General features: G+C 44.4%; 1 protein-coding gene across 1 annotated transcript in view; it reads left to right on the plus strand.

The window, feature by feature from the left end:
• Nucleotides 1-23,415, plus strand: part of LOC311017084 (zinc finger protein PLAGL2-like) — a 43,290-nt gene that overhangs the window by 17,664 nt on the left and 2,211 nt on the right. The window contains exons 2-3 of the mRNA XM_084015220.1: nucleotides 21,050-21,197; nucleotides 21,288-21,764. Coding sequence (XP_083871346.1) covers nucleotides 21,436-21,764 — 329 coding nt within the window. The 5' untranslated portion in view covers nucleotides 21,050-21,197; nucleotides 21,288-21,435. The remainder of the gene's footprint in view (nucleotides 1-21,049; nucleotides 21,198-21,287; nucleotides 21,765-23,415) is intronic.

The raw sequence follows: 23,415 nt of genomic DNA on the forward strand, positions 1-23,415 counted from the left end.
TAGTTTACAAGTCTGTGCCTTACCAGTAGGTCCATGTTGACAGGTAGTCTATACAAGTGGTTTCAACATGGTCGAAACTTGCATTGCGCCGGCTCCACCACCCTGCGCCACCCTGCGCTGCGCCACGAAAGTAGGGCCCTATATCTTTGTTTCGACCATTTTCCTGCCAATTCCACTGACTTTAACCCCGACAGCAACTGTTAGCAAAAGGTTTAACTTGTAATTGCAATATTAATAGTTCGTAGAATAAAAGATTAATATTTGACGATAAAAATATAAATGGATATAAAATATTCCAATACTTGGTCTCATATGAGACACGAGCATCATTCACCTGGGTCCTCTGTTTGACACATCCAGTCTCATACTCATACACATGTATACTCAGTTCAAATACATTTATTTGAATTGAATAACGTGCTGCTAGCACACAAAGCCACTTTACCAATAGTTAAAGGGATACTTCACCCATTTGCTTTAAACTTTGTATTAACAGAAACCCGGTAGTATTTTTGAATGGTCGTGCATCATTCCCACATTTTCCCCAGAGACGGGAGATCTCTGTGTTTCTATTCTGAAAAAGAGCCTCCGATGATGCAAATATCATCATCGGAGGCTCTTTGGTTAGAGGGGGTGACGTTTTCAAGCCACCTATAGGGAGTGGGACCCACTGAGACTACAGACCTATTACAAACCTCACTTCAGACTCAGGGGTGTGAGCGGAACTAGACCGGTCCTATTTAAAAATGCTGCTCTGTGCTCTGTCCAAAATCTGCTCGCTGCTGGAACGTCGGCCCGGTAAGCTCGCCACCGGCACGGTGAGCTTGCAACAGTGAGCTGGCCGCCAGATCATGTCCCAGTCCGGAGCGCTCACATGCGCCAATCCAGAGGCCGAGTGTTTACTAGAAATATTGTCAGTAAAGTTTCAGTCATGTTCTCTGTGTTGTTCTTTCTTGTTGATGACTTTGAGATGACGATGTGTGAGTGACAACCGGCAGGGGACTGGTGAGGGGGGACAGATCAGTGGGAGTGGCCTGCGGAGCTGTGCATTGTGGGAGTTGTTGTCTTCCAACCATATGTGTATCTGCCTTTTCTCGTTCAAGAAGGCACCAAATTCAAAATGTATTTTACATTGCAAATACATATATGACCAACTTTCAATAGAGATTCATGTTTAGGACTTAGGAATAGGAATTATAAGACGGTGACCTCAACGGTAGTGACAGCGGATGGATACTGAAATAGGGCACATCGGTTCACCGGTAAGATCTGCCAAGGGATGGTTCAGGACCATGCGTGCCGCTGTGTGATGGTTTCATCGCTGGTGTCGTCTGTGCTGGAGGCCGTCTGCGCTGCCCTTATATGCATCAATAAATATACTCACAATCATCATTTTCATCAAAGTGATAAGCTGTAAATCATGTTTATTTAAATTGTGTATCAGTAAGATTTTGGAAGGTTTCCGTGCTTGTATTAATTGAAATTAAAAGGAACCCCGGCTATGAAGACTTGTAGGCCCTAATACGCCACAATTGTTCTCTTGTACATAAATGTTGTTAGAAGCACACAAAATGTTGCCATTGCTTTAAAAATATATAATATTTAGTACATATTTTGACCTACGTAGGACGCCATGTTTTCCGCGTGCAATGCACTCTGGGGGCGATGACGTAGAATGGTTGCACTCGGTAGAATAGCTATTGACGCTAGTGTTTGTTTACGTGCGTTTGTTAAAAGGAACCCCGGCTATGAAGACTTGTAGGCCCTAATACGCCATAATTGTTCTCTTGTACACAAATATGTTGTTAGAAGCACACAAAATGTTGCCATTGCCTTAAAAATATATAATATTTAGTACATATTTTGACCTACGTAGGACGCCATGTTTTCCGCGCGCAATGCACTCTGGGGGCGATGACGTAGAATGGTTGCACTCAGTAGAATAGCTATTGATGCTAGTGTTTGTTTACGTGCGTTTGTTAAGTAATTTCAAATAAAATGCCACATTGTACTGCTTTTGGATGCGATTTCCAGTCAAAAGGCAACAAGGGGAGTGATGTGAGTTTACACTGCTTTCCTACTGACAAGAAGAGGAGAAAGGAGTGGGAACAAGTGGACGGACACAACTTCCCAAAGATCCGTGGCTGTGTTCTCGACATTTTTCTCCTGATGCATTTGAGGCTTTTAGTCGACCACAACTGCTGAAAGAGCTCACCGGAACGAATAATAAGCGAAGACTAAAATCAAATGCTTTTCCGACCATTTTCCCACATAAGGAGCCTAAACGCCCTCGGGGAGCGAGTGAAATGCGTGTTAAACATCGATAAGTACCGCTCCGCCGCAAAGCGGTACAAAGCGATAAACAAAAACTATTTTTTACAGAGACTCGCAAAGTAAACACATGGCGTGTTATGGATGTCTACTGGAGTTAGCGTGCTCGTGGGACTAAACGAAGTGGCTACGTTTGTTCGTTGGACTCTTACCTTTCTCTGGATATCGGGATTAGCATGCTACATGTTGTTTTTGGACTTCCAGACAGCTCGAAAGGTAGGGATCGCTGTGTTTGCTTTTGATGTGTCTCCGTGATCCTAAAACGGCTTGCTTTGTTCGATTCACGAGATTCTCAGCTTTCAAATGATGAATAATATGATGCAGACGCATTGAAAATAATATGCGATTAAACGGAATGAATGCGAAACTAGTGCAAAACGGCCCACGGACGGCCCGTGGCCACGCAACAGGATTACCGAATGCACTGGAGTTCAGTTCAATGAGGAAAGTCTTGATTCGACTTGAACGGACTATACTACGAGAGTACCTGGAAGTTGGGCAGTGAGTAAGTCTTTCAAAACAGTCCTTTTTAATAAACTCCAGGTTCGCTAACTACGTTGTTGGTGCTTAGTTTTATGTGTAAGGACCCTTATCATGCTACTGAAGAGGTTTGGTACTATTTTGAGCAATATTAGTGGTTAAAATATGCCGTTGTGGATGCGTTAGGCGCATCGCCCCAATCTAATCAGTGTTAGCGCTATGGGGCTGTTAGCGTCTTTCGAGGCTTTTTAGATACATGGGTGATCACTGAAAAAAAATGTCTGGATGGCTTCCATCCATCCATCCATTTTCTACCGCTTATCCTGTATTTAGGGTCACGGGGGGGCTGGAGCCGATCCCAGCTGTCATTGGGCGAAGGCAGGGTACACCCTGGACAGGACGCCAGTCTATCGCAGGGCCAACATGTAGAGACAAACAACCATTCACACTCACATTCACACCTACGGGCAATTTAGAGTCACCAATTAACCTATCCCCATCCTGCATGTCTTTGGACTGTGGGAGGAAGCCGGAGAACCCGGAGAGAACCCACGCTTACACGGGGAGAACATGCAAACTCCACACAGAAGGAACCCGGGCCGACCCGGGAATCGAACCCAGGACCCTCTTGCTGTGAGGCGAGAGTGCTACCCACTACACCACCGTGCAGCGTCTGGATGGCTTATTTGATGTTTTTTCATGGCGAAAAAGACTATGGGGTCCATTTTCGCCGGTCTTACACTTTAAGTTCTATTGCACTACTGTTTTGTACTGTTCTATTTAAAATTGAAATGCCTTTTTATTTTACAATATGGTGGCTGCACTTTATTTTTTTTAATAATTATTCCTATATTTATTCCTATATTTATTTAGTTTATAGTTTATTTTGTTTTAGACTGTTCTATTTAAAAATACATTTAAAAAAAATAGCTTCCATTTGCTGTATTCATTCAAGGGTTTAACCTGAGCCAGGCCTTACCACAATGATAATCATATCACAGTCATGCAGGCGTAGTATGATCTTTTTTTTTTTTTTTGTTAAACACACTGGTATTGGTATCGGTACTCGGTATCGGCCGATACCCACAGCACGAGTATCGGAATGGGAGGGAGGGAAAAATGGTATGGGAACATCTCTCGTTTGAAAGTAATATTGCTCAGGAAAAGCTCAAAAAATGTTGTTTGGAGAAAAAGGTGCGTGGCTTTTCTGCCAAATAAGATTCATGTTCTGTGGGAAAGAATTCATGACAAACACAACAGTTAAAAAAAATATATATATAAACGTGTGAATAAATCCCACGAAAAATTAAATGTTTGTTCAAAGCTGGTGTACATTCCTCCAAAATGCTAAAATCACACCCTCACTGCTGCACTGGGTGACATTCTGACTCCCACATACACCGTCCTGCTGCCACTGATACTCACTGGAACACCAAACGTGGATTCTTCCGCCGCAAAAAATAGTCACAAACAAACTCCCCATATCCACCTGTTTCAGAACGTTTGATCATATACTTTTTTTGTGAAAAAAAGAGTAGTAACTACTGCTTAATTATTAATCAAAATGTAGTTCTATTAGGGCTGGGTATTGTTTAGAATCTCACGATTCGATTCGATTTCGATTCGTTGGGTCACGATTCGATTCAATATCGATTCGATTCGATATTGATTGAAATGCTTTGATATCGATTCAGTTTCAAGTAGAAATACACAAGTAAGAGTACCAGATCATTTTTTCAAATAATTTATTTAGTTTCATGCCTTATGAACATCCGTGGTATAACTCATAGCATGATAAAACAGGACACTACTTAAACACTGAACTACAGTGCATGTAACGGGTTCACACCGGCCACCGAAGCTATGGTAGTAGACAGTAGTAGTGCAGATATACCGTTGAAATGCACATATTTGTTTATCTACTCTTCACTCATTTATTAAATGTATTTTCTCTTCCTGTTTCCCAGTGCGAGTTGAGATACACAACTATGATCGCATTTGTCAATCGCGGTATTTTATTTTGAAAATTGCTTTTATTTTGAAAATTGGCCAGATTGTCTCGTGTTTCTTTAGCTGTGGCTGCAGACCCTGAATTGGGACACAGCTACTGTGTGATTTACTGCCAGAACTGACGCGTTCGCTCGCGGGACGCGCAAAAAATAGAGCAGACGCCGGAACGATCGCTTCACGGCGCGGGACGGCCGCGCCTATTCGCGGCGCTCCGTGTCTGGTGTGAACGACACCATAGCTTAACAGGGGCGCCGAAAGGAAGCGGGCTCCGCTACGCGCCTATTCGCGGCGCTTCCACGGCCGGTGTGTACTCACTCCGGTCGCCATATTGTAATGGTTTGGTCTAGTGCGGCCCCCGTCCGTACAGCGCGAATCACACGAGGGTGTCGGTCACAGCGCCCCCACTGGCCAGGGGCTTGAATCGATTCAGAAGATTGCTGAATCGATATTGAATTGCGGGGAAAAGAATCGCAATGCATTGCTGAATCGATATTTTTACCCACCCCTAAGTTCTATGCACTCAGACTCACACACTGTTGTCCTTTTTAAAAATGTATTTATCATTTATTTTTGCAGGGAGAACTTATCATCTATGTTTGATTGTTTTTCACACAAAAAAACTGATTCCAGTACATTTTGTTGCCATTTAATAGTTTCAAGCATATTTTGATGATTATCAGGATTATGTGAATGTGAATAGCAATTATTTTGGCAGGATAATCGTGACGTGAAATGTCCCATGCTTATACATATCATAACTGTTGGTTAAACAAAAGAAGTCATTTGAATGTGTAACCCTATGCTCTGGGAAATTAAAAAAGGAAAGAATTTGTTTTCGGAGATGTGACGCATCAATAAAATGATTGAACATGAAAAGTCGCAGCCTGAATAGATGCTTGTACAGTTACATAATTTGTATTTCACAGTGAGTGCAGGCTGTAGTTATGTCTCGTGTCCCTCCTCTGATCTGTTATCCAACGGTTTCCTCTCTGCTTCTATACAAAGAATCATCTGTGAGGCGACTCTGTGATATGCGAGCTTGTTTAATGTGATCAGGCCTGTGACTCCGGGCCTCGGCGTGTGAAGGACGCTGGACGTTTCTTGCGTTGTTTTGAACTGAAAAGCCCCCATATGTACGTAACATGTGTGTGCCCTTCTCTGCCCTTTTCTCTTCCTCTCTCTTCCTGTCAGCTGGTTGCTTTCTCTGCTCTTTTCATCTCATTCTTGTTATGCCGTTATGCCCCCTCCCCCCGTCTTGCTTGTCACACGGCTGTCATCTGCCTGACGCTGCCTGCAGCCTCCGATTCTCAGAACGTGATCAAGTTTCAAAAATATTCACGGAATGCAAGCTGCCCACTACCCATTTTTCAAGGCCCTGTTTATGCAAGAATGTTATTTTTACAAGTCTCTACCTTTAACACCCCCTTCCTGCAACACCCCCCCCCCCCCACACACACACACACACACACACACACACACTCCTCTCCTCTTTCCCCTTCCATTACCCTGAACCGTGTTTAAAAATACACACGGAGAACGGATAGAGAGTGAGTCGGAGCAAACAAGAAACAAAATGAGCAGCAGAATGAAACCTGTAGATTTCTGTAAACAAAAGCCTGTTTAACAATGCCTGTTGTTTTAAGCTGTGCTGACGTTGCCAAACTTAGAGATTGTTTGTTGCTGACCCCATCTGAATCAGAGAGAGCCAGTGGCAGCCGAGGGAAACAAAAGTGTCAGAGTCCCAGCGGATGGACGGACTGGCTCCGACCACAGGCCGCATGAGCGTCAGTCATCGCAGTCCTTCATAGATTCTTTCTTTTTATGGAGAGTCATTTTGTTAGCATTCAGGTGTCCGATGACTTTAAAGTTATGTAAATGTGAGTCCTGGTCAGAGCCCCATGGCGTCTGACACCGTCCTTCTGTATGAGACGCACCAACTAAATCCAGTGGAGCAGTTGGGGCAGTATGAAGAGCCAGAAAGTTCACTTGTGCCCCGATCACACCGCGATAGAACGGCCCTAATGAAGCCCATCAGGCAAAGCAACTGATGAGACTTTGGAGGGTGTGTGTGTGTGTATGCGTGTGTGAGCAACCAGGGGGTCAAATGTGGCTAATGGGGAACAAAATGGATTCAGGCAGACGTGGAGCTCTAGATGTGGCTCTGCTGTTGGATGAGGAGGGGAAAAGACAGACTGAAAAATACAGTTCTTCTCATTAAAAACAACTAATAATAACCTTTTGTCCTGCACATCTAACCATATCTACCTGCATCAAACCAGGAAGGAAGAGGTTTGGTAGCAACGCCCACATCTTGCTCGGTTTGATTGGCTGCCTGGTCCAAGAGTGACATTGACGAGTGGTGCGCTTTTGGTGTGCCCAGCGCTCAAAAGTTGAGAGAATTTGAACTTCCAGGGTATCTAAAAACTTCTAATATTGTTTTGCAGGTGATGCGTTTCTAGCATAGCATCTCCGTAGGGAGAGCGATTAAGAGTCTAGAAACTACAGAATGTACGAACAGTTCGATAGAGCTGCAGCTCGTACAATCAGGATAAACTTTATGTGTCTCACAGCTGTCGTCAGTGGTGTTTCCAGCTGTTCTCAGTAAACCTCCTGATAAAGCCACCTTAACCTCGTCGATCACCGCCAAACAGCAGGCAGAACAGTTAGCAGCAGACGAGCATGTGGAGCGGTTTGCAGCTAATGAGACAGATATTTCCCTCCGGAGTCGGTCAGGACCAAACCAGAAGTTAAAAGAGAGTGAAAGTCGGACTCAAAGTCGTCTGTAGAAGAGTGTGAATGCTAATGTTGCTCTTCATCTGCTTCATATGTAAAGTAGAAATGTGTACTCAGGAGAGTGCAGATCTCTGCGGGCGTCTGCAACGACCACGGCTCTAGGGCTCTAGTTTCGTGGCGCAGCGCAGGGTGGCGGAGCCGGCGTAATGCAAGTTTCGACCCGTGCAGCCTTGCGCACGGTCAGTTTGGCAGTTTGGTGGATCGCCTGCACCAAGATGGGTGTGGCGGCGCAGCAGGGGGAGGCGTCACAGATTCAGCTTGGTGCAGCGGAAGTTTCGTGGCAGAAATCCTCGCTTAGACTTCGCCGAAAGCCTTCCAGCTCCAACCTGGTCTACTCTTGCAAGGCGCAAATAAAGTCCATTCATTCAAGGTGAATTACAGCTGGCGGAGTGGCAGTTTGGCTGACCGGCGCGCAGTGCGCACACGTCACCAAGACCTCACAGGCAGGTTTCCACAGTTCCAGGCACATTTAAATGCAATAAATAATCACAACAAACACTATTTAATGCAACTAATTGAATCAACACGTGAATTTATATCTATATAGATTGTCCCGTCACATCTGACGTCAGATCAAAGGCGGATGGCACGCGTAACGGAAACTCAGCCTCTCGGACCAAAACATCTCCCTCTCTCTCTCCTGTTTTTCATATCTATACACTGCTAATAAAATGCGTCTATGCCTGAAAAAATCATTAAAAAAAAAATACAGCAGCTCGTGCCTGGTTTTTGCGCCTCCGCAGTATGGAGAAACGCACAACTTTGCCGCGAGCTGGAACCGGAGTTGGGGCTGCAGCTGGTCTGAGCGGCACACGAGGTCCCGGTGTCCCGCCGTTCTGGTGTTGGACGGGGAATCCGGTGCAGCTGTGGAGCGCAGATGATGAGCTGTGCACCCTGACCCTGTTTTGTGATATACATGCCTAAAATGTGCCTACAATTTCTATAGTGATATAATATCGGCACGCACAGCGCGTGATGCGCGTGGTTGGAGCAGCGGCGTTGCTTCTGTCATTGGGTTGTAAAGTGACGAAACTTGCACTGAACCTCCCCTAACGCATTAAAGGTGAGGAGAGGAGCTCATTTGATTGGTGAAGATCTGAATCGGCTGTGTTAATCCCAGTCCACGCCTCGTCTCCTCCTCGTCTCCCACTCACGCCTTCTTCTCCTCCCTCTTTCCCACTTGCGCGGGTGGGAGTGACGGGAGGCGTGCCTGCGCGTGCCTGCGCGAGCCTGCGCGGTGCACGAAACTTGCAAAGTCGAGGCGGACACACCCCGTCGGCGTGGTGCAGGTGCGCTGCGTGCTGACTGCGCCTGGTCTACGAAACTAGGGCCCCTAATGTTTGATTGAATGAATACAAACAAATATATGGCAGGTGTATCGGACGCAACAGATTCTCTGTATCAGGCCTGTTAGCTGTTAGCCATGCTAGCTGTAACAGGCTTGTTAGCTGTTAGCTATGTAAGCTGTAACAGACCTGTTAGCTGTTGGCCATGTAAGCTGTAACAGACATGTTAGCTGTTAGCTATGTAAGCTGTAACAGACCTGTTAGCTGTTGGCTATGTAAGCTGTAACAGACATGTTAGCTGTTAGCTATATAAGCTGTAACAGACCTGTTAGCTGTTGGCTATATAAGCTGTAACAGACCTGTTAGCTGTTGGCTATGTAAGCTGTAACAGGCCTGTAAGCTGTTGGCTATGTAAGCTGTAACAGACATGTTAGCTGTTGGCTATGTAAGCTGTAACAGACCTGTTAGCTGTTGGCTCTGTAAGCTGTAACAGACATGTTAGCTGTTAGCTATATAAGCTGTAACAGACCTGTTAGCTGTTGGCTATGTAAGCTGTAACAGGCCTGTAAGCTGTTGGCTATGTTGTTAGCTGTTGGCTATGTAAGCTGTAACAGGCCTGTAAGCTGTTGGCTATGTAAGCTGTAACAGACATGTTAGCTGTTGGCTATGTAAGCTGTAACAGACATGTTAGCTGTTGGCTATGTAAGCTGTAACAGACATGTTAGCTGTTAGCTAAGCTGTAACAGACCAGTTAGCTGTTGGCTATGTAGCCTAAGCTGTAACAGGCCTGTTAGCTGTTGGCTTTGTAGCCTAAGCTGTAACAGGCCTGTTAGGGGGGGATTCCTTCACGGCTACAGCCCTCATCTAGCTGCCAGCCAGCGTCAGACATCAGGGTTGCTGATTACATCCAGCAAGGAAAAAAAAGATTTCATATCTGACCTCTGCTCAGCCATCTTACTTCTGTGTGGAGGAGATCGCCAAACTCAGCAGGCAATTCCTCAAAAAACAATCTGAAGCATCAAATAACCTGCAGATGAACAAGGTCAAAGTGAACTTTATTTTCAATCAAACCATGCAACAAGTTACACAGAGGATTGAAATTGTGTTTCCCCATACTCCAAATGTGCAATTAATATTTTAACACAACATATAACATAATAGTGCACACAGACATTAACAAATACACACAACATATACAGACATGTAGTGGATTGGTTTCAATAAGCAGCTTGATAAAGTAAATGTGTGAGGTTCTGTGCAGTGAGGAGGCCAGCGGTCGTAAACGTGTGTGTGTTTGTTGTGTCCGCCGTGGCTCTGCTCTTTAAACATGTCATAGAGGGAAGAGAGCGGGGGAGCGAGGGGGAGGGCGGCTGGCGTGACGCCCGCTGGCACCGTGCCCACATCTCCGGCTGCTGTGGAGCTCCGTGTCACAGCCAGGACACCCTGCCAGAAGGGCTTTCCCCAGAATCACCTCTGCACACACATGCACACACACACACACACACACACACACACACACACACACACACACACGGACTCCTTCACACACACATGCCTCACACTCAGTCATGCTGCCCATGTGTTTAGTGTCAACATTTTGATAAAGCTCTGCCAAGCAAACATTATATCCTGACGAATGGTCTGACTTGGCAGTTTTTTTTACTGCTTACCAATAAAGAGAATGAAGTGTGCTTTAACTGGTGTTCATGTAAACATCATAAATATCATCTGTTTTTACATGGAAATGCTGCAGGCCTATGGATTTACTAAAGTGCATTTAATGAAGCACTGTATTCAAGCACAGTTTTGAAGCATTTGGGAATTATACCCATCTACATTTACATAACGTGATGGCAGCAGTGTTTATAATGTTATTAGTGATCTCACAGAAAGAAAGATACTCTAGTTGATATTGGTAGCATATAATGTATTACATTACTCATTACAACAAAAAGTAATCTGAGTACTCTCACATGCTACTTTGTAACATGTTACATAAAAGACATTTTGTGAGGAATGAATCCAAGTTCACAAAATGTTTCTACATGAAAACTGTGTCCAATACCCTTAAGATATGTGTAACAAATATATAGAATTTAGAACAATATCTGTGTTTCCAGCCATGTTTTTCATGTGTCATGTCAGAAAAGCTGTATGGAAAAGTCTTTTTAAGCTCATTGGAGCTGGTTTTGCCTTTGCTGAAAAAAGAGTTGATGATCTAAATTGGATATGGAAACTCTGGATAAGTAACACTACACTCACATGACTGATCACTACTGTATATCGGTGTATTTATAATATCTCTGTCACGGCATGGAATATGGCCAATACTATCAGACATGAAAAAACGATTCAAACTTTGTCCAATTGAAACAAACTCCTGAACACCTTCCTCCGTGTTTCTCTTGGAGACGGTTCGGTGACCACGCAACCTCTTTAGTTGAACTCTGCTTCCTTCTCCACTCTGTTAACCAGCAAACCCAGACTTCTGTCCAATGATGCTCCGTCAAACCGAAATGATTTGCTCCAGGACAAGTGTCTCTTTTTTTTTGCGATGTTATACGTTTGCTTAAAATCTGCTTGGCAATTGAATGGAAACATTGTTATTGTCTTTTGTCTCATAAAATCAAGCGGATGCATTATTTAAATTTGTCCAGTAAAAAGCAGTAATTGATTATAATAGATTTTGAGTGAGTGTGACACACATACCTGCACAGGCATACAACCTCTTTATCATTTGTCAGAATAGTGTGTTGATGATGAGTGGTCTGTAACTTGGAATAGATATTGTTTGAAAATCGATGACACTCACACACCTCTGTGTGTGTGTGTGTGTGTGTGTGTGTGTGTGTGTGTGTGTCGGTGAGACACCGGAGCAGATCATATTAATGATTGTGTCATTTTATCAGCGGTGTATGACTATAGAGGAAACGCGTTTCTGAAGTTGCTTTCAGGTGAACGTTTGCCTTGTTCTCTCTGTTTCTAAGGCAACGGAGGAACTACCACAAAGAACCGAAGTTTGGCACCGTTTTGCTCAAAGTTTTTTTTGATACCTGGATCTATCAGTGACAGATTCCTCTTAGTACAAACTCCCCCAACTTTCTTCTTGCTGCTCTTTGTTTGTGGAGCTGATTAATTTAGTAATTAGTCTCCACCGAAGCCCAGCCATCGTTAAAGGGAGGATGTGTGTTACCCAGATGTGTCTCTCAAGCCGGTGCTTTTCCTGGAGGCTAACAGAAAGACAGACCGACGATGACAAAGACAGTCCCGGCCGTGATGATAATGATCACGATATGATTTAGCGTCTCTACTAACAAGACATTTTTGATGTTTGTGTGTGTGATGTCTTTTAGAAACACACACACACACACACGCTGGAAGACTTGAAACCAGACGGCGTGTTTTGATAGGTGCCTGCCAAACGCGTGCCGTCGGCGGCGACCACAGCAGGAGACGACCAGAGAGGAGATGAGGCTCCTAATGAGGCAGATTTCTGGGTGTTTGCGTTGGCATGTGGGACAGAGAGAAGGGAAGGAGTGAGGGATGAAGAGCTGATGGAGGAGCAGAAACACTGGCAGGGAGGAGGAGGAGGAGGAGGAGGTCAGAACGAATCCAAGATGAAAGGAGGAGAAAGAGTCGGTGAAGCAAAAGGAAGTCGGTGCGTTTACTTTCGCATAGTTGTCCCTCATTATTTAGTTGATGTATTTTGGGATAATTGTCAACAGCAGGAATGAATCTGTCGATGTTTCCTCACCAAATAGTTTCTCCTCTGAGTGTCGAAGTCAAATTAGAATTGTTTTATACATATATAAGCAGCTCGTCAAGCAGAGAACTCAGAAATCACAAACCATATATTGCTCATACATACATCCTAAAATCATGTTCAGGTTAAAGGTCTTTAGTTAGTTTGCAGACTTGAGCCCAAGCTAACAATGCTGCAAGGTTTCCATCAGGGAGGACTCTCATTTTTTTTGGCCATGTGTCCGGACCAGCGGGAACCAGGAGCTGGGTTTGACGGCCAACAGTGAAGGGGGCGTGGCAGGAGACCGGGAACCCAGACCATTTGCCCTCTGAGATTATTCTAGCCCTCTAGGGTTGCTGTTAGGGATGCCAAGCCTGATCAGATCTGATTTATTATCTTAGTAAACATTGTAAACATGAGTTTATGGTCTCAATCTCTAGTAGGGACGGACAATATCAGTTGTATCGTGTGTGGAGTAGTGTCCTCTACAGCCCTCTCTATCGGAGGCTACAACTCAAATACTTGGTTATCATGAAAAGGAGTCTTTACTGTTAGTTATGTATGTTGCATCTATATGTACATGTTTGAAAAATGTGAGAAGACCTCATGTCATGTTGGAAGTATAGGCCAAGATTTGTGTGTGTGTGTGTGTGTGTGTGTTTGTGTGTGTGTGTGTGTGTGTGTGTGAGGAGGATGCAGGGGTCAGCCAGGTTATTGGGGGTGACACTGAGTCCGTGCTGCCTGTTTTACACTGGGAATGTGTTTGTTAGTGAGGCCGCAGGCCACACACACACACACACACACACATACACACACACACACACACACACACACACACACACACACACACACACACACACACACACAGAATGGATCTCTTATCAGCCCGTGTTACTTATTCTGCTACCATCACACTGAGCTTGAGTACGATCACCAGACTAACCGGTGATATGATGGTCCCGGCCTCAGTCACACCGTCGGCTCCTCTGTTGTACCACAGACGGATGATTGATGCTTATTGGCTCCTTGGAGGTTTGTGAAGAAATGTCCTGAAGCACTTTCTTGGAACTCTTTTAAAACAGACATGTTATGCTCATTTTCAAGTTAATACTTGTTTGTGTTTTGGGATTCTTCTAGAACGTGTTTACATGCGTTAGGTGCTGATCACACCGAAACGCCAGAGGTCGCATCTGAGCCTGGACTTGACTTCTACATCACATAGTTCTCTACGTGTTTCCCATGAGACAATATGTTCGACATGTAGGTTTGTACCAAATATTTGTAGAGAATAAATTGCGTCATGAATAGTAAACATTGTAAACATGAGTTTATGGTCTCAATCTCTAGTTTCAAGTCTTCTTCAATCCAGCATGATGTTCATTTAGTACATTATGGTCCATTTAGAGTCCAACAGACCAGAAAGCAGGGGATGCTTTAGGGGCGGGGCTTACCTGCTGATTGACAGGTGGCTACCATGCTACCAATGCAGTTATCTGCTAAGACGACTTTCACACTTAGCTGTAAAGTTGAATTGTGAAGCTAACTTGAGGCTTCAGAAACGTAGTCCACAAACCAACGGGTGACGTCAAAATGATGTTTATTAAACAGGAAATATACCTTTAATTTGACAGGAAGGATTTGAAGGTAGCTTTAATGAGTGTGAAACCAGTAAGAGTTCAGGGAAACGTAGTTCTTTTGTCACTGTCACATAAGATGAAGTCAGGGACGTCAGGAGAGTGAAGGTGTTCCTTGGTGACAGTTAGATGAGCCCTGCCTTCTTCCCCCCCAGCCAGACCACAGCCGGGGCTATCTTTAGCCAGGACACCAGGGCAGCGGTGCTGGATTTATGGCTCCATGTGGCAGGGACTAACTGTCGGGTTGGGTGAGGGTTTGGCATGGCAGAGCGGAGCTATGGGGGGGGGGGGGGGGGGTGTCTTCCTCTCACCCTTCACCCTTCTAGTCCTCCTTCCTCCATGTGTACAGCTCTACTCTGGGTCACAAGCAGGAGAGGAAGTGAAACCTGGGGGAGGAGGGAGAGAAAGAGGGGACACTGTTGAAATCATCATCATGGCTGCTGTTTAATGATCATCATGTTCAATCACGTACAAGTGGCAGAGCCTTCAAAGATGTACGGCTGCACATGAAGTTGCTTACATCTCTTTATCGTTGTTGCCTTGTATTCAACCTGTAAAGAGAATCTGCTTTAAATACACAATGATCAAGTCAAAAATATTAATCTAAGGAAATGTCATTCAGAATCCATATCTTAAATGTGTCTCTGGGAAAATGTGATGGTCATTACATAACCCTAACCCTGAAAATTGATCTGTTTCTCATCGAAGAGCTTACGTGAGTTACTAGTCACGAGTCACCAGTTAACACGGTCGCTGGTTGAACTGAACCACCTGTTGCTCTGTTGGAATATTTACTGTGATAACGTGAAACAAGCTTGTCGATGCTGCTCAGTGGTTTCATTCAGTGTTTAAAGCTTCCCACTGGTCTGGAAGTCTGGGCAGGTCTGGAGGTCTGGGCAGGTCTGGAGGACTGGACTGGTCTGGAGGTCTGGGCAGGTCTGGAGGACTGGACTGGTCTGGAGGACTGGGCTGGTCTGGAGGTCTGGGCAGGTCTGGAGGACTGGTCTGGAGGACTGGATATGTTGTTAAAGAGTGTAAAGTTGTTTTTTGTTGTTGTTGGGAATATTTTCTGCCATCACAGTGAGCTGGCCGCCATGCCGCCTTCATCCTGCATGACTTCAGTCCTGGTCAAAGTGGTTAGTAAAGCATGACCCCCCCCCCCCCCCGGTGCAGAGACCCCTGACTCCTCTGTTGTAAGTGACTCCAGTCTTTCCCTCCTTTTTTCCTTCTGTCTCGTTTTGTCTTTGACTCGGTTGACTGAAGCTGTCTGTCCTCTCTCAGTGCTCATCCAGCTGCTTCATCACGGTCTGACTCCCTCCGTCTCCATCTGAACGCTGCACACGTTTTCTGTTTATTACAGATGGTCTTGTAATGTTGTGTTTAGTACGTTTTTTTAAAATCATGTTATTTCATACTTTCTCAGACCAAACAAAGCTTTAATTCTGGCAAGTATCATCCTGACAGTTGTTTTAATCGTTGTTATTAATATTCACATTTGAACCTTTATTCAACCAGAATGAAAAAAAAAATTTTTTTTTTTCATTCACATTTTTATTGAAATCGACATTGGATTACATTATACAGCACAACATACATACATCTTTTTATTTATTTTTTAATGAAAAAAAAAATAATAATGAAAAAAAAACATCCATCCACCCATAAACACAAAATATAAATGACAAGAATAAAAAATAGGCTGAGAAAATATCTCTTTTTTTAAGATAAGAATCAATGAGTTAACCAAAAAGCAACACGAGACAGATAAATGAGAATGTGACTATAAAATCCTGAATAACATTTGTAATTATTAACTACAGAACGGCACATTAAAGGCTGTTTAAAATGATTAGAATAACAACACGCCGCCTCTGAAGAAGACTGAAGTACGTTTAGTATAAAGAACACAAACCAAAGTGATGTGTACTTTAAAGTACAACATTTGTTTTGTAAAGTAAATACTACTTATATTTTCATGTTTTTCATGTAGTACATTACATTTCACATGACAATAATTTTAGTTCAAATGTTTGCACAACACTTCAGCGCCCCTCCCCCCTCCAATGCGGCTGTTGTCACCTAAGCTCCGGTCGGTGAACTCACGCTCTATATTTAGTTTGTTTGTACTGTACAGTGCAGCGTCCTGCTATGTGGATCTGCAGAGACCAGCAGCCGGCTCTGGTCCGGTTTGGCTGGGCTTGGACCTGCAGTCTGCCGGCCACGCTACTAAAACTCCGACAAATTCTGAACACTTTCTCACATGTTGCTCCGTGTGAGGCAGCGAAGGGGTTAAACCCACTCACTCAGCATGCGAGAGCCGTGGCGGGCGGGCAGGCAGGCAGTACAGAGGCTGACCTCTGACCCCTCAGGAAAGGAATGTGGAAGCTCTTTCATCCAGGACAGAAACCAAAGACACCCGGGCGGTTGGAAAGTGGCGGTTCAATCCTGCCTTCAACGTTTTCGATGAGGAGAAGTACGAGAGGGTCCGTGTGAATGTGCTGTCGCAGCGGCGTCTGCCATTTTGGAATACGGTTCCATCCTGCTGCCGTGTGTTTCTGATCACCGCGGTGACGGCCGAGTGTGATAAGTGGTTGGAAATGGCTGCAGAGCTGTGTGTGCTGGCAGGAAGGGCTGGTTATGAAGCACGGTGTGCTCCGATGTTTAACCTCCTACCTGGGAAGTATGTTTGGCTTTATGTCATAAACAACTTTACATATTACTGACATGAGCACTTTTTTTCACAAGCGATTAAGCCGTTCAATTATTCAATTATCAGAATTGTTCCCTATTAATATTTAGCCCATTGGCCGATGGACTGACAGCTCTGCTGTCACTACCTTCCCCATGATAGGAATATAATCGGTTGGTTGTGTTTTATGATATTTCAAATGGTTTCATTGTTTCCTTTAGACTGTGTATGAGCGTGATTGTAGTCTCTGTCAATCATTGGTTTGTGCACTAATACTACAACACCTTTGGATTTTGTGGAATAAACAACTAAAGTAAAATAAAGCTGCTAAACTACAAACGGACCTTGAAACAGTCTGACTGAATGATTTTAAGCAGAAACAACATGCTTCAGTAGCCGGTTGGTTATTAACAGTGAAAAACCGACAAACTTGTAAAATCACTATGTTATTGGTAAGGAAACTAGGAGAAAGAATCAATACATTTAAATAGTGTGGTACAGAAAAGAGTTGAGGGTGATGGAGCTCCTGTAACACCACAGTGGGGGAGTAATGGAGGGTTTATACGGGTGGAGAGGATCACATGACAGAAAGCTTGTTACTGGATGCATAATGAGGAACACGCGTGAGGCTGCAGACAGACGGCCGTCTTTGACGTTAAGACATAGAAACACGAGAACGCTCCATTGATTGGCTGATAGAAAATCAATAACGACGCTGGTGGACTGAAAACAGATTTCTGGTGATGTATAAGACTGAAGACAATGTTGAAAGATGAAAATAGGTTTTGAGGCTGTTTAACAAACACACAGAAAGTTGACGCTGCTGAAATTGAATAAATCCTAATAAATGGTGAATATAATAAGTGTGAATTCCAGCATCACTGCAGAGTCACTACTACTCTAACGACTTGGCTAGCACCTCATGATGTTGGAAAACAAACTGAATTTCCAAGATGCCTTTTCATTAAAATAGATCTTAGTACATGTTGGTTTAGCGTTTAGCTTAGGTTGGTGTGGTGCTGCAGCGATGACGTTAGCTCCGCCCTGTTCCCCCAACAACCAATGGGATTGTTTCATTGGATTTTGTATTATTGCAGAAACTAACATTTATGAACCGTGCATGTTTTGTTCAGCATGATAATCTTCAGAAATGATTTTTACACTTACTTTTAAAGATTGCTCATTCATTTCCAGGTTTGAGGACTCATTCCTGTAGCGAGAACTTTCTTCCATCAGCTGTCTGGCAATATTATGTAGTTACTTGTGTTTTGGTCATGGCAGTATGGTAGCAGTGATCAAAGCAAGATTTGGACAGAAGAAGTTGATGTCGATGCTGATGTTTGTATTCAGGTTGAAGTAAAAAAAAGGGATCCTAAAACATGGATGTGGATGAGGATCTTTGCACTTCTGAGTCCCTCGTCTCAAAGCCAGTTTGTTTTTTGGGTTCGATGCCTGAAATAACACCTGTGGTCAACACAAGCTGCAGAGATGTGTTTATAGTGGTGACGTGAAGACGTGACCGACGTGCAGTCCGGTCATAACCCGTCCGCTTTGCATCCATGCTCCAAAAATCCCCAAAGTGGTGATAATTTAACAAAAAGTATATATAAGCGGCCGTCGTCATGGTGACATCACCCGTAGGTTTGTGGACTACGGTTCTGTACTCTCAAACACACTGAAGACATGAAAGCAACATTTGAAAGACGGTCACGTTGGATGATGGGCAGTGAGGCGTGGAGGGAAACTGAAACAGTTTAATGTTACATAACGGCCGGTTCGGGCCGGAGGGCATCCATGTGTGGAGGTCCCGCTCCACATGGTCCGGCATGGGGCGCCCTTTGTGTCCCAGCTCTATCTGGTCCATTTCTATAACTTGATGGTGTGGATTCTCTTCATTGTACTGTGTCTGACTGTGTGTGTGTGTGTGTGTGCCGGTTTGGGGGGGGTTACATGATGTTGCATTCGGCGTGACCAGAACTCTGTGTGTTGTATGTGGCGTTGTGTGCGGAGGAGAGGCAGGGAGACACGGCATGGTCCGGGCCAGGAATGTGCCATGTGGGTAGGCTGTACAATAGAGCTGGGCTCCCTGAGGGTGGTCAATGGGACGGGTGTCACCCCCCTGCACCCTCCCCGCTGGGTGATGACCACCACACAACGCTACAGCTGTCAGGTCCTCTTAACCACCGCTGCAAACACACATCCACCATGAGGACAAACACACACACGTACACACACACGAGACGTGCGTGAGGCGACACATGAACAACCGTCGTACGGACCGAGGATGTTCTACTTCATCTGCCGTCAACACACATTTCTAAATTGAGTAATTGTGTAGATTTTGGGGAACAGAAATTGTCAGAAAATTAGTGAGGTTTTCACTAAAAACAGGGCAGATATGTTACATGTTTATCGTGTCCAAAATACATTTGATTCACAATATTATCCAGATAATATTAATTAATAATTCAATAATATCAATAATAATTGATTCTCATTTTGTTGAGAATCAAATATGATTATTGCATCAAAGATAAGACACATCTTTATTTGAGTGAACGATCAAATCATCTTAAATAAGATGATCCTATGTTGTCCCTGCACACATCCATGATAAATACATTTAAACAGCCTGATTAAAAATATAAAAATAAAAAAAACAGGACACAAAAATACCTATTTTCCACTTGTCTCATGGAAGGGAACTAGACAGAGTTGACAATATTCATGTTTATCCCACTAATTGAAATTCACCATGAACTCATTGTCTCTTATATGATCCCTTCCTACTACAGAGTCATTCATTGGATGCCTCCACAAAATCTGTCCATATTTTATATTTGTTCCAGAATTTAACAAAACTTTTTCTGAAAACAAAGAAAGTAATGTTTTCCATAACATGAGTGTCATTTACTCTGTCCATCTACTAGTAAAAAGTAAAGTAAAAAAAAGATTTATGTTTAGTATGTTTGTGTATTTCTAAGTAAACATGTAAATATAATCATCAACAGAAGCGCTCAAAGCAGATTCCAACATATTTGCTACGTCTTTCTTAACTCATTGACCTCTCACACAGAAAGGATGCCATTACATGTGTGTGTGTGTGTGTGTGTGTGTGTGTGTGTGTTGTTTACGGTACTGACATACGCCGCCTCGCCTCACGTGACCGCCGCTCGGTCGAAGCGCGGCGAACGTTGTGATCAGCGTCGTGTCCGCTCAACCTTGGACTTAGCTGCTGTGTTAGCAGGCAGAGGTCACTGAGGGTAAATAAGGGAAATGCAGAGATGACACGGAGAGAGAGTTCAGCTCTGGAACACAACTTCACACAGCCGAGGTGGATTTGGAAGAAGCTGAGGTCGTGGCAGTTTGCCGTTCCGGTTTTTCTCCTCAAAGTCTGTGAAGAATTTGTTAAATTCGGGTAAACAGGTCCCGCTGGTTCGACCCCCCGACCCGGTCTCGAGCCTGAGGGGTTGTGTGTTTCTCCAGAAGTCTCATCCAGTTGTCATAACAAGTACAACACACATGTACACACATAAACCATCCTTCTGTTGACCTGTTGTTTTGTTTCATACAACTATGTCTGTTCCTTCATTTGCTGTTTTGAATGTTTTAGAGCTTCTTCTCCACCTTTGCTGTTTGTACCGACTTTTCATCCTCGTCTATTATTATTATAATTATTATTATTATTATTATTATTTATTATTATTGATCCCTAAGTTGGTTTTGTATATTGTATTGAATAAAGAAATGGACACACACAAACACACACACACACACACACACACACACACACACACACACACACACACACACACACACACACACACACACACACACACACACTGTACATTCAAAACATGACATTTTATTCAGGCTTTTTTGGCTTTGACTGTAATTTTCCTGCTAAACGTTTGCAGTCGTGTCAGTCAGACTTGTCTTTCAGCGCCCTCTAGTGAGCTGACAGGGAAACCTCATGATTCATGTCCAACCTGTTGAATGTTGCCGTTGAGTCGTCTGCATGGAAGCATTTAGTGTTTGGAAGCTTTCTAATGAAAGGCCTTCCATTTGTGCTCTCCCCTCACAGGACGACAACAATGCAGAGCAGCGTTTCCCACTCACCGCCAACCTTAGCTGTTGGGACCGGGTGAGGACCGGGTGAGGACCGGGTGAGGACGGAGTGACGGAGAGAGAGAGAGAAGCAAAGTGCAGCGACGAGAAGAGCATTTCAACAGGTAAGCAGTTGGCTTTAAATGAAACATATGCTTCATGTTGCCACAGACTTGGAAACGGCTTCAAGGCATGTACCTTCTACCTCACCACAGATTTTGACCCCTCGATGTCCCCGTTGGACCGCCGGCCCGTCCTGTGAGCTGTCCAGCGCCGTCTTTTTGGACACAGCGTCCCACGTTGGGCCTGCGGGGCCGGGGAGCCACGGGTGCATTTTCATGGCAGCGGCATTCTAGGGCTGCCATGGCAGCTGCTGCCGCCGATGCCTCACACCGTATTACCGCACTGACGCCGGAGGAAGAGGGTAGACGGACTGCCGCCAAGCTGTTTGGGAGCGCCGCCCCGCTGCCACGGATAGAGAGAGAGAGAGAGAGGGGGAGAGAGAGGGAGAGGGGAGAAGAAGGAGAGGAGGGAGGGAAAGCCAGTGGAAGCGAGTGTTTGGTGTGCGGGGCCCTGTTCGCCTCGCAGGAGAAGCTCCGCCTACACGCCTTGAGTCACACGGGAGAGAAACCCTTCCACTGCTCACAGCCTCACTGTCCCAAGGCCTTCAGCTCCAAATACAAACTCTTAAGGTACTGAGAGTCAATCATGTCGCCCCATCCTCCTTTCATGATGGATTCAAGTCTGTCTGATCTGTCATACAATCACTGCTCGGGTTGCTCATAGCAACAACGAATTATCAGCAGACCAGAGGGTCTTAGCATCTTTCAGCTCATTGTTTTGGTTTCACTGTGTTCTTTCAGTCTCACAAACTATCATTAGCGCCAACTTCAGGTTTTATTCCCCACCGTACACGAACGGCCCAAACAGCAGACACACTTAGCCAATAGCTGGTGAACATAGCGTAGCATTTAGCAGCTAACTAGCCAGAAAATTCCATGTCACGTTTATCCTGGCAAACAGAATTCACAATATCATCCAAAACATACTGGAATTAACTTTAGAAATAAATATTTGTATTGCGTCACAGAAACAATCACATAATCAGGCTCTATCACTTGATACTGAGCTAGTTAGCTTTTTCCTGATAATGGAAATGATCGCGATCTGTGATAAAATCCTGAATCATTCCATCTCTAAGCTAATTATTTGCCTCCGTTGGTGGAGAACAAAGTCAGAGCTAAAAGGAGAGTGATTATTGGACTCATCAGTCCAAATAAATGATACTCATCGATGAAATGATGTCATACTGTAACTTCTTTGTGTAGATAAGCAACGTTTAGTCGTATTAGCTTTACAAGGTGAGGAAATATTCATTCTGTGTTTACAGCTTTGTTCTTTGAAAAATAATAAATGCAGTTTTCAGAGGCTAATGCCTCATTTCCACGTTCGATGTTTGGTAGCAGGTCCTTTCTCTTAGTGTGGTTCTTACTGCAGATAGTTCCCTCTCAGGGATCGGCAGCTGATCGTTGTGAAACTGACATCATCTTCAGCACCACACTCATTGGAACGAATGCTCTTTGTTAATTCCAGAGCGTAGACCAGCCACCATTAAAGGGATAGTTCGGAATTTTGGACATAAGACCTATTTTCCAACTCAGCCGGTGTGTTCGAGACGTCTGGAGACGTTTTCAAGACATTTCATTCAGTTCTCCTAGTTGCTGAGTTCACTTGTGCTATGGCTAGCGCAAGTCAATGGTTCTAGTTAGCATGGCATTAAAAACAGTCTTGCCCACTCCACAGTGCACCCAAGGCAAATCAATTAAAACACTAGACTGTCGATGTACATATCTGTGTTGATAGAATAATATTTGAAACAAAACTAACCTCGCATCGCATGAATCATCCATTTTTTGAGGGACTAGTTTCTCAGCAGCAGTGGAATTTTACTTTGCTCCGTCGGACTCAAAACTCTAAGACGCGCTGCTCGGAATCCAGCCGGTAAATACACACCTGAACACCGCCGATTTGTCGGCCCTTAAGCCCCCAAGGCTGTCTGAAAAGCCCTTGGAGCTCCCTCAAACACCGGGCAGCACACGGCCACCCGAATCCACACATGCGGACTCTGCGTCGGACTCAAAACTCTTAAGACGCGCCGTCCGAAATACTGCCCGTAAATAAGCAATCGAACCGAGCCAAATTGTCGGGACTCATGCCCTGAGACCTGGGTGAAAAGCGCTTGGACCTCACGCAAACACCGGTCAGCCCACGGCCACGCAAAGCCACAATTATGCACCGCGAACTTATAAGTGCTAGGTGATATCAGTCCGCCGCTGCCATAGC

The sequence above is a fragment of the Eutrigla gurnardus genome (assembly GCF_963514095.1).
Source record: "Eutrigla gurnardus genome assembly, chromosome: 8".
Taxonomy (NCBI): domain Eukaryota; kingdom Metazoa; phylum Chordata; class Actinopteri; order Perciformes; family Triglidae; genus Eutrigla; species Eutrigla gurnardus.